This window comes from Heptranchias perlo, chromosome 35 (genome assembly GCF_035084215.1).
Source record: "Heptranchias perlo isolate sHepPer1 chromosome 35, sHepPer1.hap1, whole genome shotgun sequence".
Lineage (NCBI taxonomy): Eukaryota > Metazoa > Chordata > Chondrichthyes > Hexanchiformes > Hexanchidae > Heptranchias > Heptranchias perlo.
In genome coordinates, this window is record NC_090359.1 from 11769806 (window position 1) to 11785551 (window position 15746).

The following is a 15746-nucleotide window of genomic DNA, read 5'->3' on the forward strand; positions in this document are numbered from 1 at the left end:
TGTTATTTAATCACTCCTGCCCTCCACCCTATCAGAGAGCTTCCCTTTTGTTCTTTCCTCCCCTCCCCTTCCTCCCCCATCCCTTTTCCTGACGCTGTACTTGCTTAAAAACTGTTTAATCTTCAACCTTTTCCATTTCTGACGAAGGGTCATCGACCTGAAACGTTAACTCTGTTTCTCTCTCCACAGACACTGCCTGACTTGTTGAGTATTTACAGCATTTTCTGTTTTTATTTCAGATTTCCAGCATCTGCAGTATTTTGTTTCTGATATCTCCTTCTGTGGCTCGGTGTCAAATTTTGTTTAAATACGCTCCTGTGAAGCGCCTTGGGACGTTTTGCTACGTTAAAGGTAAATAGTAGAGACAACGTTTGCACAGGTGGGATGTGGTGCCGTGATCGTATAGTGGTTCGTACTCTGTGTTGTGCGCTGCGTCTTTTGTCTTCTGCCTCTCATGCGAATAGAATGCAGTCATCTTTGATACGTGAAAGCAAATCTAATATTCCATCAAATCCCAGCACTCTCACATGCCTGTACTTGATGTTCCACAGTTCAAACCCGCCTCTTCTCCCAGCTTTCTCTTCCTTCCACAGTCAATAGGCCGCCTTTACTTTCCTCCTTCCATTTCATGGACACTTTCCTGCTCCATTGCCGACTCTAACATTCACTTTCACGATCTCACGCCTTTAAGTTTGTTCTGCTCCGACCGCTGTTTCTATTGGGCACATGTCCCATTCACACCAATGTTCATTTGTGCCTTGAAACCAGTCGATACGTTTCGATCTGCGTGACCTCTCGACAGAAAAACACGACGAAAGCAGGGCTGGTCTCTGGAAAGACAGCCGCCGGATGTTCACGAAATTTACTTGTGGAATCTTGTGATCCAGGGGATGGTAACTGAAGAACTGGTTTTTGTTTTGATGCTTGTTGGATCTTTTCTCTCAGCAGTTGAGTTGCGTGAATGACGGTCAGCGCGACAGAGCTGCGAATGGAGGTTGAAAGGTGCACATTTGGCAAGTTGGGGCGGTGCAGTAAGATCGGAAGTGTTCCGCCTTGATCTTTATAGTTCTGTTGAAATTTGTGATTGAATCGAGTAGAGGATAAATGTAAAGAGCGCCTGTGATGAAAAAGGAGCGATTACAGGCCATGAGCGAAAGGTCTTTCAAATTCTCGTGGCGCAGGACGCTGTGTGTGGAAACGGCAGATTTTAAAGCGCGTGTGTCGGAAAGTAAAGTGCGATCTTGTGTGTGAGAAGAGCCCAAGAAAGTTGTTCTTGAAGCTGCGCCCTTGAGGCAAGTTGCAGATTGTCAGGAAAACTGCTATAGTGAAAGCTCGAAAATAAACCCAGAAACTACTGGCAACACTCAACAGATCAGGCAACATCTGTGGAGAGATATTCGCTTTCCCAGGGCCTCATTGTGTATTGATTAATATTAAAGACCTGCACAAGATGGACGTGTTGCACCTCAACAAGGCTGGGACGAATTTCCAAGCAGGGAAGTTCCTCTTTACTGAACAGAGAGCAATGCCGGCCGTTTTTGGGTGTCAGCTATTTTCAATCTGTATTAACGACTTAGATGGAGGGACCGAGTGCAATGTGTCCAAGTTTGCTGACGATACAAAGCAAGATGGGAAAGTAAACTGTGAGGAGGACACAACGTGTCTGCAAAGGGAGATAGACAGGTTAAGTGAGTGGGCAAGAAGGCGGCAAATGGAGTACAATGTGTGGAAATGTGAGGTTATTCACTTTGATGGGAAGAATAAAAGAACAGATTATGTTTTAAATGGTGAGAAATAATTAAATGTTGGTGAAATTAAAAAGGAAATTAGGAAAGCAAAGAGAGGGCATTAAAAATACTGGCAAGTAAAATTGAGGAAAACCCAAAATATTTTATAAATACATAAAGAGCAAGAGGATAACTAAGGAAAGAGTAGGGCCTATTAGAGGCCAACAAGATAACCTATTCGTGGAGGTGGAAGACGTGGGAATGGTTCACAATGAATAATTTGCGTCTGTCTTCACAAAAGAGGGGGACGATGCAGAGATTGTAGTTAAGGAGGAGGAATGTGAAATATTGGATGGGATAAACATAATGAGAGAGGAAGTATTAAGGGGTTTAGCATCTTTGAAAGTAGATAAATTGCCAGGCTCGGATGAAATGTATCCCAGGCTGTTTAAAGAAGCAAGGGAGGAAATAAGGGAGGTTCTGACCATCATTTTCCAATCGTCCCTGGCTACAGGCATGGTGTCGGAGGATTGGAGGACTGCTAAAGTTGGCCGTTCTTTAAAAATGGAGAAAAGGACAGACCCAGTAAATACAGGCCAGTCAGTCTAACCTCGGTGGTGGGCAAATTATTGGAATCAATTCTGAGGGACAGCATGAACCTTCATTTAGAAAGGCACGGATTAATCAAGGACAGTCAACATGGATTTGTTAAGCGAAGGTTTTGTCTGACTGACTTAATTGAATTTTTTGTGGAGGTGACAAGGAGGGTTGATGAGGGTCATGCGTTTGATGTAGTGCACATGGATTTTCGCAAGGCTTTTGACAAGGTCCCACATGGCAGACTGGTCAAAAAAATAAAAGCCCATGGGATCTAGGGGAAAGTGACAAATTGGATTCAAAATTCGCTGAGTGGCAGGAAGCAAAGGGTCATGGTTGACGGATTGTGACTGGAAGGCTGTTTCCATTGGGGTTCACGGGGTTCAGTACGAGGTCCCTTGCTTTTCGTGGTATATATTAATGATTTAGACTTAAATGTAGCGGGCATGATTAAGAAGTTGGCAGATGATACAAACATTGGCCGTGTGGTTAATAGTGAGGACGAAAGCAGTAGAATGCAGAAAGATATCAGTGGACTGGTCAGGTGGGCAGACAAGTGGCAAATGGAATTCAATCCAGAAACGTGTGAGGTAATGCATTTGGGGAGGTCAAACAAGGCAAGGGAATACACAATAAATGGGAGAATACTGAGAGGTGTAGAGGGAGAGAGAGACCTTGGAGTGCGTGTCCACTGATCCCTGAAGGTAGCAGGACAGGTAGATAAGTTGGTTAAGGAGTCATACGGAATACTTTCCTTTATTAGCCGAGGCATACAATATTAGAGCAGGGAAGTTATGCTAGAACTGTATAAAACACTAGTTAGGCCACAGCTTGAGTGCTGTGCACAGTTGTGGTCACCACATTACAGCAAAGATGTGATTGCACTTGAGAGGGTACAAAGGAGATTTATGAGGATGTTGTCAGGACTGGAGAATTTTAGCTATGGGGAAAGTTTGGACAGGCTGGGGTTGTTTTCTTTGGAACAGAGGAGCCTGAGGTGTGGTTTAATTGAGGTGTATAAAATTATGAGGGGCCTGGATAGAATGGACAGGAAGGACCTATTTCCCTTAGCAGAGGGCCCATTTAGCAGGGGATTGGTCGGAGGATTAGAGATGAGATGAGGAAAACAAAATTCACTCAGAGGGTGGTGGGGTTCTGGAACTCACTTCCTGAAAGGGTGGTAGAGGCAGAAACCATCATCACATTTAAAAAGGACTTGGATATGCACTTGAATTGCCGTAACCTAAAGGGCTACGGACCAATTGCTGGAAAGTGGGATTAGGCGGGGTGGCTCTTCTACGACCTGTAGAGACATGATGGCCTGAATGGCCTCCATCTGTGCCATAAATTATCCATGTTTCCATGTTGATGTTCATTTTGCTGTCTTGTACATGAAATACAAGAAGTTAACATGCAGGTACAGCAAGCAATTAGGAAGGCAAATGGTATGTTGGCCTTTATTGCAAGGGGGTTGGAGTACAAGAGTAAGGAAGTCTTGTTGCAATTATACAGGGCTTTGGTGAGACCACACCTGGGGCATTGTGTGCAGCTTTGGTTTCCTTATCTAAGAAAGGACATACATGCCTTAGTTGCGGTGCAATGAAGGTTCACTAGATTAATTCCTGGGATGAGAGGGTTGTCCTATGAGTGGAGATTGCGTAGAATGGGCCTATACTCGCTGGAGTTCAGAAGAATGAGAGGTGATCTCATTGAAACATGAAAAATTCCGAGACGGATCGACAGGGTAGATGATGAGAGGCTGTTTCCCCCGGCTGTGGAATCCACAACTAGGGTTCTTAGTCTCAGGGTAAAGGGTCAACCATTTAGGACTGAGGTGAGGACGACTTTCTTCATTCAGAGGGTTGTGAATCTTTGGAATTCTCTATCCCAGAGGGCTGTGGATATTGAGTGTATTCAAGTCTGAGATCGATAGATTTTTGGACTCTAAGGGAATCAAGGGACATGTGGATCGGGCGGGAAAGTGGAGTTGAGATCGAAGATCAGCCATGATCTGAGTGAATGGTGGAGCAGGCTCGAGGGGCCGCATGGCCTCCTCCTGTTCCTATTTCTTATGTTCTTAAAATGTGGAACTCGGTACCACAAGGAATAGTTGATGATACTAGTATAGATGCATTTAGGGAAAGCTAGACAAACACATGAGGGAGAAAGGAATAGAGGATATGTTGATAGGGTGCGGTGAAGAAGGGTGGGAATGTGGAGCATGAACACAGTCATGGAACATTTAGGCAGAATGGACCGTTTCTGTGCTGTAAATTCTATGTAATTCTACGATAGACAAGTTAATAGAAGGTGCAGACAGTTGATAAGTTGAATTTAATGTGGAAATTATGAGATAATATATTTTAGGAGGAAAAACCAGGACTGGAAGTGCACACTCAATAGAACGGCACAGACCCTGTGAATGAACAGAGAGACCTCGCGTTTCAAATATATATTCCATGAAAGTGCAGATCCAGGTCGATAATGCCCATCTCCAACCTCCCTTTCCTCTCCAAAGTCCTTGAACGTGTTGTCGCCTCCCAAACCCATGCCCATTTCAACCGCAATTGCATGTTTGAATCCCTCCAATCAGTTTTCCGCCCCTGCCACAATACTGAAACGGCCCTTATCAAAGTCACAATTTACATCCTCTGTGACTGTGACCGTGGTGAACTATCCCTCCTCATCCTTCTCGACCTGTCTGCAGCCTTTGACATGGTTGACCACACCATCCTCCTCCATTGTCTCTCCTCCGTCTTCCAGCTGGGTGGAACTGAGCTCGTCTGGTTCCATTCCTATCTCTCCAATCGTAGCCAGGGAATCAAATGGAATGGCTTCTCTTCCTGTTCCTGCACCATTACCTCTGGCGTTCCCTAAGGATCTATCCTTGACCCCCACCTATTTCTCATCCACATGCTGCCTCTTGCGATATCATCCGAAAGCATAATTTCAGGTTCTACATGTACGCTGACAACACCCACCTCGACCTCACCACCTGTCTCGACCCCTCCACTGTCTCTGATTTCTCACACTGCTTTTTCAACATCCAGTAATGGATGAGAAAAACATTCCTCCAACTAAATATTGGCACAAACTCCGTTCCCCAGTCACCGACTCCATCCCTCTCTCTGGCCACAAATAAATAGACCATCATGAAATGTTCACAGTCCGTTCCTTGAGCCTTCTCCTTCGTCGAAGAATCTTTTAAACTCCTCGCACAAGTGACCATTGATCTTAATGTCTTGTTTTGCGGTATGTTCTAGATTGTTCCAGGTCAGCATTGTAAAAATTCGGGGTAGATGAAAAGTGGGATCATTATATGAAATCTCGATATTTATCACAGCCCTGCCCCCCAAACATTCAAACCACCGTTCAGGAGGAGAACCCCTCTGCTCGCTGACCGACATTGGCTCCCAGTCCACCAACATCTCAAATTTGAAATTCTCATCCTCGTGTTCAATTCCCTCCATGACCTCGCCCCTCCCTATCTCTGTAACCTCCTCCACCCCGACAACCCTCCGAGATCTCTGAGCTCCTCCAATTCAGGCCTCTTGTGCATCCACAATTTTCATTGCTCCACCATTTTTTTTTTATTTGTTCACGGGATGTGGGTGTTGCTGGCAAGGCTGGCATTTATTGCCCATCACTCAGAGGGCAATTAAGAATCAACCACATTGGGTCTGGAGTCACATCTCGGCCAGACCGGGTGAGGACGGCAGGTTTCCTTCCCGAACGGACATTCGTGAACCAGATGGGTTTTTACGACAATCCGGTAGTTTCATGGCTATCATTACTGATGCTAGTATTTTAATTCCAGATTTTTATTTAATTAATTGAATTTAAATTCGCCAGCCGCCGTGGTGGGATTTGAACTCGTGACTCTGGATTTTAGTCCAGGCCTCTGGATTCCTCGCCCAGTAACATAACCACTACGCTACCGTGGCGGCCGTGCCTTCAACGGACTGGGCCCAAAGCTCTGGATTTCCCTCCCGAAACCTCCCGCCTCTCGACCTCTCTCTCCTCCCTTCAGACGCTTAAAACCGACCTCACCTGTCCCAATATCTCCTTTTGTGGCTCCGTGTCACATTTTGTTTGATAATCGCTCCTGTGAAGCGCCTTGGGACGTTTTACTCCGTTAAAGGCGCGATATAAATGCAAGTTGTTGTTGTTGGGGTGGAGAAAGGGTTTTCTTTCTTTTTATCACTCTTTTCTATCTCTCTATTTCTTTCCTTTCTCGGACTCTGTTTTCCGGGTCTGTTTACTGACACACATTACAATCTGTGTCACTCGGTGTCTAACAATGTGAGGCAATGTGTTTTATTCCCGCTGTGTTATCTCTCTGGCGGTTTGCTGATAAATGTTTAACTCGCGGCCTGTTCCCGTTAATGGTCACAATCAGTAACAGACAGACAGAGCGTGTCTGACCGCCCTGAGATGTGGAAAAGGCATCAGTTTAGGACAAATGCATCAAATCAAATGTTTATCGAGCACCGAGAGAGACAAAAACCAGAGAGAAAGGCAGAAGGAAATAGAGAAATAAAAGCTAAATACAGACATCCTTGATGTCTCTCTATTCCATCCCCAACCGTTCAGTGTCGGGTAAAAATGTCAGTGCAAATAAATGTCGGAGAATCGGCCCAAAGAAGAAACAAAATAACCAAAAACTGCCGAGACCCGGGATCGAACCAGGAACCATTTCAGATCTTCAGTCTAACGCTCTCCCAACGAAGCGACTTCGGCCCGACTGGAAACCTAAGTTTTGCCTCAGCCTCTTGGAATAAAATATAACCCCGGGTGGAATTGCCCCTCCCGCTCATTCCTCACCGGGAGAATGAGACCGACCATCAAGGAGAGATTTTCTGAGACTGTCGTTGAATCTCATTTATATTAAACATTCCTTGAACTCTCTGCCGGGGGGATTCAGAGCTGGGGTTCGCCATGAACCAGCTTCCCCTCAATTCCCAGCTTTATCAGTGAATCGAACAACAAACGCTCGACAGAGCTCAGGTTATATTAATAATAAAAACAGAAAATGCGGGAAACACTCAGCAGGTCAGGCAGCATCTGTGGAGAGAGAAACATCCTTTCAGGTCGATGACCTTTCATCAGAACTCTCTCCACAGATGCTGCCTGACCTGCTGAGTATTTCCAGCATTTTCTGTTTTCACTTCAGATTTCCAGCATCTGCAGTATTTTGCTTTTGTTTTACAGCTTGTATTAATGTTCTGCTGATGATATCTTAATATTATCTTGTTTTTGGGCCATTTTAAGCAGGTTCATGGACAAATTCTTCCGTCATCCCTTCTCCCACATCGCTTCTCTCTCTCATTCATTCTTTTCTCCCTTCAATCCAGAAGAGGGCGGGAATCAGAGCTCACCCCCCGAACCCTCCGCACACAGAACCCCGTCTACCACCCCGTGTGATCCAAGAGACAATTCAATGCATTACAGTCTGTATAAACACAGAAAGCTGACACACCAGGGGAGATCGCACGGTGTTGGACACGGAGTGAAATAAGCTGAAGTGTTTATAAAAAGTTACAGATCACAACACGTGTCTCTGTCTCTCTCCGCCATCCCGGCCTGTGCGGAGTGAGCTGATCTCAACTGGTGTGGTACTGAGTCCCACACGGAGCAGGGTGGGCACATGTTCAATCTCCAGCCTGTACTGAGTGAGCTGATCTCATGAGGTGTGCTCCTGAGACACGGAGCAAGAAAAGCCGAGGCTCAGTCCAAGGCCTGAGCCGAGTGAGCTGACTCAACGTGTTCCTGGTAATTTTCATCAACATCTTTGAATGTGGCAGCACAATTTGGTGAAGCCGTTAAAACAGCATCCGGTTCCTTGGCTTAATAATGGAGAAATAGAGTACAAAAACAAGGAAGTTATGTTCAACGTTTATAAATCATTGTTCAGGCCTCATCTGAAGTATTGTGTCCAATTCTGGGCACTATAATTTATTAAGGATGTCAAGGTCTTGGAGAGGATGGAGAGGAGATTTACCAGAATTATACCAGGGATGGGGTTTAGTTGTGTGGAGAGACTCGAGAACCTGGGATTGTTCTGCTTCGAGCAATGAAGGTTAAGGGTAGAAGTAATCCACGTGCTCAAAATTAAGAGGGGTTTTGATCGAGTAAATAAGGAGAAACTTCACCCACTGGCGGGAGGGTCGGCAACCAACGGACGCAGATTTAAGATAATTGGCAAAATAACTAGAAGGAAAATAAGGAGATTTTTTTACACAGCGAATTGTTATGATCTGGAACGCACTGCCTTAAAGGATGGTGGAGCTCGATTCAATCGTAACTTTAAAAGGAGAATTGGATAAATACTTGAGTATCTCTCCACAGATACTACCTGACCTGCTGAGTGTTGCCAGCAGTTTCTGGGTTTATTTTTGAGTTTTCACTATCGCAGTTTTCCTGACAACCTGCAACTTTCCTCAAGGGCGCAGCTTCAAGCACAACTTTCTTGTGCTCTTCTCACACACAAGATCACACTTTACTTTCCTGCACACGCGCTTTAAAATCTGCCGTTTCCGCACACAGCGTCCTGCGCCACGAGAATTTGAAAGACCTTTCGCTCATGGCCTGTAATCGCTCCTTTTTTTTCTTTCAACCGCCATTCGCAGCTCTGCAGCGCTGCCCGTCACTCACGCAACTCAACTGCTGAGAGAAAAGAGCCAACAAGCATCAAAACAAAAACCAGTTCTTCAGTTACCATCCCCTGGATCACAAGATTCCCCAAGTAAAGTTCGTGAGCAATCGGGCGGCCAGACCTGTTTGTCTGTCGAGCGGTCACGCAGATCGAAATGTATCGACTGATTTCAAGGCACAAATGAATATTGGTGCGAATGGGACATGTGCCCAATAGAAACAGCGGTCGGAGCAGAACAAACTTAAAGGCGTGAGATCGTGAAAGTGAATGTTAGAGTCGGCAATGGAGCAGGAAAGTGTCCGTGAAATGGAAGGAGGAAAGTAAAGGCGGCCTATTGACTGTGGAAGGAAGAAAATGCTGGGAGAAGAGGCGGGTTTGAACTGTGGAACATCAAGTACAGGCATGTGAGATTGCTGGGATTTGACGGAATGGATAGATTTTCGCCACCAATAAAAAATATTTCTTATATATATTTAAGATTGATATATTGCTGCATTTTATTGGTATGTGTGGCAGAGAATAAAAGAGGCGAGAAAGTTATGCCGTGATTCGAATTTGAACCGAGGTTGCTGCGACCACAACGCAGAGTATTAACCACGATACGATCACGGCGCCACACCTCAGCCATAGTTACTGGTCCCGAACCGCAACAATAGGCAACGCCTGACTGCTTTGTGACGAAGGATTTTTGGAGAAGAGGTCAAAATAAGCAGCGCCTCAAAACTGTGTCAGAATGGCGGTCCAGCCCCTCCCACGGCCCATCCTTTAAATATCCACCCAGCAATTTCACCAGCGCTGGTTTCATCAACTTGTGCTTCTTTTTAATTTGTTCTCGGCATTATCTGTCCTGATCCTTTACTTGGCCCTCTAGAATCCTAGAATCATAGAAAGGCTACAGCACGGAAGGAGACCATTCGGCCCATCGAGTCCGCGCCGGCTCCATGCAACAGCAATCCAGCTGGTCCCACTCACCCGCCCTATTCCGGTAGCCCTGCAATTCTTTTCCTTTCAAGTCCTTATCCAGTTCCCTTTTGAAGGCCATGATTGAATCTGCCTCCACCGCCCCCTCGGGCAGTGCATTCCAGATCCTAATCACTCGCTGTGTAAGAAAGTTTTTCCTCATGTCACCATTGGTTCTTTTGCCAATCACCTTAAATCTATGTCTTCTGGTGCTTGACCCTTCTGCCAATGGCAACAGTTTCTCTGTATCTACTCTGTCTAAACCATTCATGATTTTGAATAACTCCGTCAAATCTCCTCGCAACCGTCTCTGTTCCAAGGAGAACAGCACCAGCTTCTCCAGTCTGTCCACGTAACTAAAGTCCCTCATCCCTGGAATCATTGTCGGAAATCTCTTCTGCACCCTCTCTCAGGCCATCAGATCTTTCCTAAAGTGTGGTGCCCAGAACTGGACACAATGCTCCAGTTGTGGCCAAACCAGTGTTTTATAAAAAGTTCATCATAACTTCCAAAATTTTTTACTCTATGCCTCTATTTATAAAGCCTAGGATCCAGTATGCTTTTTTATCGGCTTTCTCAACCTGCCTTGTCACCTTTAACGATTTGTGCACATATACCCCCAGATCTCTCCGTTCCTGTACCCCTTTTAGAGTTGTGCCCTTGTGTTTATTTTGCCTCTCCTCGTTCTTCCTACCGAAATGAATCACGTCGCATTTTTCTGCGTTAAATTTCATCAGCCACGTGTCCGCCCATGCCACCAGCCTGTCTATATCCTCTTGAAGTCTATCACTATCCTCCTCACTGGTTACTACCCTTCCAGGTTTTGTGTCATCTGCAAATTTTGAAATTATACCCTGTACCCCCAAGTCCAAGTCATTAATATATATCAAGAAAAGCAGTGGTCCCAGCACCGACTACACGGCATCTACACATTTGTCCAATGCCCCTAGAGTGAAGCGGGATCACTTTTCACTCGTAAACCAGCAACCCTGATGTTAAAATCATCTGCCGGAGAAAGACGTGATTTCAGCGCGGTGACACTGGGCCAGAGCAAAGTTCAGTTAATGTGATTGCAGAGTGGCGAGGGAGTCAAAGGATATGGGGAAAAGGCGGAAAAGTGGAGTTGAGGTAAAAATCAGACCAGCCATGATCTCATTAAATGGTGGAGCAGGCTCGAAGGGCCAAATGGCCGACTCCTGCTCCCATCTCTTCTGGTCTTGTGATCTTATGGTGGCGAGAGGGTGGATTTGCAACTCCTGTGCGGTGTCTCTCCGTTTCACTCACTGTACTCAGACACACTTCTCTCTATCTCCCTGCTGGTGTCTTCTTTATCGATCGAAACTACGAGAGAATATTTAATCCAGAAGCTGTTTTATTAATGCTGCCGATCGTGAATGTGTGTCGGTGATGCAGTGAATGTTGCAGAAAGACACCACCAGAGGGAGGTGGAGAGGGGATAACTGAGCATCGTGAGTGATGCAGAGAGACCTGCAAACGGAGTGAGAGAGAGAGAGGGAAGGGCTCTGATTTGGGCCAATCTGGTTCAATAAACCCAAAAGTGTTTAGCGACTAAAATAACTGATCAAAAGGAAAGTTTTTAAATTGTGCAATCTTTAATAGAAAGTCATGGGAATGTGGAGCTGATCAGTCAGTGCCTGCAGGAGAAAGTGCCCGACTCAGGATATTGTGGAAGGGGCTCTCCAGGAACATTCAGCTCTCTGATTGACCTGCTGTACATTTCCGGCATTCTCGGGTTTTAATGCAAAAAAGGACAGAAATCATCAGGCGAGTCGGGCACTTCCGCTGTTCTTCTATTTGTCTGATCTTCACAGCAACGTCCGCAAAACTAACGCTGCACAAGAGCGGTTGATTTTCGTTCACAAATCCATTTCCAACGCTTGGCGCAGCAATCGTCGTTCCAGCCCGTGGAAGAGGTGATGGCGCAGTTCTCATCCTTACAGTGTGCGCTCTTGTAGTTATTTGGTTGATGGCTGCGCCAAAATCTGTACAGACCAATCAAAAATCCACACAAATAACTATGACGGAAATGTTCCTTTTAGTTAAATGGAAGTGAATATTTTGTTTCTCTGATTGTAATCCAGTTCCTCAGTTATAGAAATTGACCTCCTCATAACCTCAATCACTCGGCACTATAGGTGTCTCAGGGGCTCAGTCCCCTTTCCAGGGTCTAATGTGCTGCACAGGAACAGAAGGCCCTGGGTTCCAGTGCTGGCTTGTCTGGAGTCAGCTGATTGGAAAGGTTGGTGGTGGGTGATGGATTTATCCACAGTCATCCCTGAGCACAGGGTGGATTCAGACCCCTGACCCAATCCCAATCGCTGCCCAGTGGCCTCGGCTGCAAACCAATGAGGTGAATGTTTGAGGTTCTCCGACTGCGCTGCCGTAACTTTGGTGGGATTTCGGCGGAAACCCCATTCACGTGTCTAAATGGACATCAGGCAAAGTTACAGCAGCAGAGTGGGAGAGTCCGGAGGAAATTCAGCCCCACATATCTGAGGGCCATCTGTGCAGGAGAGGGAAGGATCTGCTCTGCTGGGTCCTACGGGCAGAGCCTGTCAAAGCTCATTGGGAGGTGAATTCACCATCGACAGTGGCACAAAACGGGCGGTAGTGAATTGGGAGCAGGTCCGAGAAATTACCGAATATCTGTGAGTTTCTGCTGATCTTCTACCGATGTTGCTGGCGGCCAATCAGGAGAGCCACGGAGGGAATTACCGGCAGAAGTATCGGGCTTATCGGGTACAGTAGTGTAGGGGTTATAGAGTACAGTAGTGTCGGGGTTATAGGTTATAGGTTATGGAGTGTCGGAATTATAGTGAACGGTAGTGTATGACGTCGAGGGTGTGTCAGTGTAGGTAGAATAGGGTGCAGTAGTGTGGGGTGAAAAGGTCCTGCAGTTTAGGAGTTATAGGGTTCGGTAGTTTAGTGGTTATAGGGTACGGTGGTGTATGGGTTATAGTGTACGGAGTGCAGGGGTTATAGTGTACGGAGTGCAGGGGTTATAGGGTACGGAGTGCAGGGGTTATAGGGTACCGAGTGTAGGTGTTTAGGGTACGGAGTGCAGGGGTTATAGGGTACGGAGTGCAGGGGTTATAGGGTTCGGTCGTGTAGCGTTTATAAGATACAGTAGTTAAGTGATTGAAGGTTATTCGGTATGGTAGTTCAGGGACTATAGGGTGCGGTAGTTTATTGGTTAAAGGTTGTATGGTGCGATAATGGGGTTTTAGAGTACGGTAATGCAATGTTATTGGGTACGGTACTGTAGTGTTCATCGGGTACGGTAGTGTCGGGATTATATTCTACAGTACTGTAATTGTTAAAGAGTAGTTCAGTGGTGGTAAGATATGGTGGTTTAGTAATTAAAGGAGATGGGATTCGGTAGTTAAGGGTTTTCTGGTACATTAGTGTAGGGATTATAGGTTACGGAGTATTGGAGTTATAGAGTCCACTAGTACAGTGGTTATAGGATAGTTCAGTGGTTAAAGGTTATAGGCTATGGAGTATATGATTTGTAGGGCGCGGTAGGGTGCGGGGCCGTAGGCTGCGGTAGGGTGTGGGGCCGCAGGGCGCGGGGCCATCGGGCATGGGTAAGACGTGGGGCCGTAGGGCGCGGGGCCATCGGGCGTGGTCGGGCGCGGGGCCATAGCGCGGGTCGGGTCGGGGCCGTCGGGCGCGGTAATGCAAACATGTAACAAGGTGATTAAGGGCCGATATATCAGCTGCAGGATGATGAGGGCCCTGATACCTGAGGAAGGGTATTGCCCCTTTAAGAACCTCACCTTTAGCAGGAAGGGTATTGTCCCCTTTAAGAACCTCGCCTTTAAGAGGTAATTTCTCCTGGAGTGAGTAGAGACCTCGCCCCAGACAGGTGAGCATCAAAGGGTGAGGTTCAACAGAAGCAGGGGAACTGGACGAGGCTGGGAGTTGGAGAGTTTTCTCGGTCCTGCTGAATTGATTGTACTGTGTAGTTTTGTGTTCTGTAAACTATGAGAAGTGTTTAAAGTACGGATTGTTCTTGGACCACTGTTTGTAGGACAAAGGAAGCTCTGAGACGATAGTGCCGTGTAACATGTGGTGTCAGAAGTGGGATCGGTGTCTCCAATAGAGAAATAAAGAGACCAAATCATAATGGAGGAAATGTTTAGAGAGCTGGTGCGGGCCACACGAGGTCTGGAAGAGCCGACCGAGACATAAATGAGAGGACCACTCAGATCCTTGAGGCCCAGCAGGAGATCACCCAACTATTATTGAACCAGGCTGCCCAGAGTGGGGTAGAGCTCGCTGAATTGAGGCAGCAGCGGGGCCAGATGGAGGGTCAGGAGTTCCCCATCCAACCTACTAGAGCCAGTCTCATGCTGCAGAAACTGACTCCCGACGATGAACCTCTTGGCCTTTGAAAGGTGTGCCGAGTGGGAGAGGTCGGCCCAAGACCAATGGGTTGGCATGTGGCCCCCTTCTTAGTGGGTGGTGCTCCGAGGGCCAACTTTGACCTGGAGCCGCAGGTGGAGGCCAATACCCAGAGCTGAAGTCGGAGATCCTCGGGAGGGCTGGCGTCACCTTAACTGTGTGACTCAGAGGTTCAAGGCCTGTTCCTACCAGGAGGGCAAGGCCCCCCCACTCTCACATGTATCACTTGATTCATATGGTCAGACGGTGGCTTCAACCTGACAGCGACTCGCCTGCCAGGATGGTGGAGTTGTTTGATGATGGACCACAACCCACGGGCTCTTCACCCCAGATCAGGAAGTGGGTGGGTCAAGGGGACCCGGCCAATGCCCAAGATTTGATCGCGTTGGTTGAAAGACAATTCGCAGCAGAGGAACTGGTCAAATCCCCGACGTTCTCCAGGCCACAAAACCCTGGGCGACCCCCTGAGTCCAAAGAATGGGACTGGATCACGGGCGGATAAAACTCTGGGGGGAGCGGGGCCGCGCGATACAGGCGGGGGGGGGGAGCGGGGCCGCGCGATACCAGCGGGGGGAGTGGGGCCGTGAAGCGACACGCTGCCCGAACCAGGATACCCTGATACGAAGGACGGGAGGTGATATAGACGGCCGACAGGAAAGGGGGCAGGTTGGGAGCCTCTCCCGAGTCTTCCCTTCTCCGATCCGGAGTTGTATCAGGCATCCGAGAAACCCACAAAATCGAAAAGGGAACAGAAGAGAGATGAAGCACAGGGGAGTAGGGCAGAGAATCCTAGAGTTTTAGTCGGGGACCAAGGCTATTTAAAAAAGGAGAGAGAAAACAGGGAACTACAGACTGGTTTGCCGAACATCAGTAGTAGGGAAAATGCGAGGGTCTATTATAAAGGATGTGATAACAGGACACTTCGAAAATATCAACGGGATTAGACAAAGTCAACATGAATTTATGAAAGGGAAATCGTGTTTGACAAACCTACTGGAGTTTTTTGAGGATGTAACTGGTAGAATAGATAAGGGAGAACCAGTGGATGTGGTGTATTTGGATTTTCAGATGGCCTTTGTTAAAGTCCCACATAAGAGGTTAGTGTGCAAAATTAAAGCACATGGGATTTGGGGTAATGTGCAGACGTGGATTGAAAATTGGTTAACAGACAGGAAACGGAGAGTAGGAATAAATGGGTCTTTTTCAGGGTGGCAGGCAGTGACAAGTGGGGTACCGCAGGGATCAGTGCTTGGGCCCCGGCTGTTCACAACATACATCAATGATTTGGATGAGGGAACCAAATGTAATATTTCCAAGTTTGCCGATGACACAAAACAAGGTGGAATTGTTAGTTGTGAGGTGGATGCAAAGAGGCTTCA

At 46.9% G+C, this 15746-nt stretch overlaps 1 protein-coding gene across 3 annotated transcripts in view; it reads right to left on the reverse strand.

The window, feature by feature from the left end:
• Positions 1-11529: 11529 nt before the first annotated feature.
• The window catches only part of LOC137302048 (CD209 antigen-like protein E), a 57425-nt gene continuing 53208 nt past the window's right edge, over positions 11530-15746 (reverse strand). For all 3 annotated transcript variants that reach the window (XM_067971744.1, XM_067971742.1, XM_067971743.1), the window contains one exon: positions 11530-11942. In XM_067971744.1, the coding sequence (XP_067827845.1) occupies positions 11786-11942 (157 nt within the window). In that variant the 3' untranslated portion in view covers positions 11530-11785. The remainder of the gene's footprint in view (positions 11943-15746) is intronic.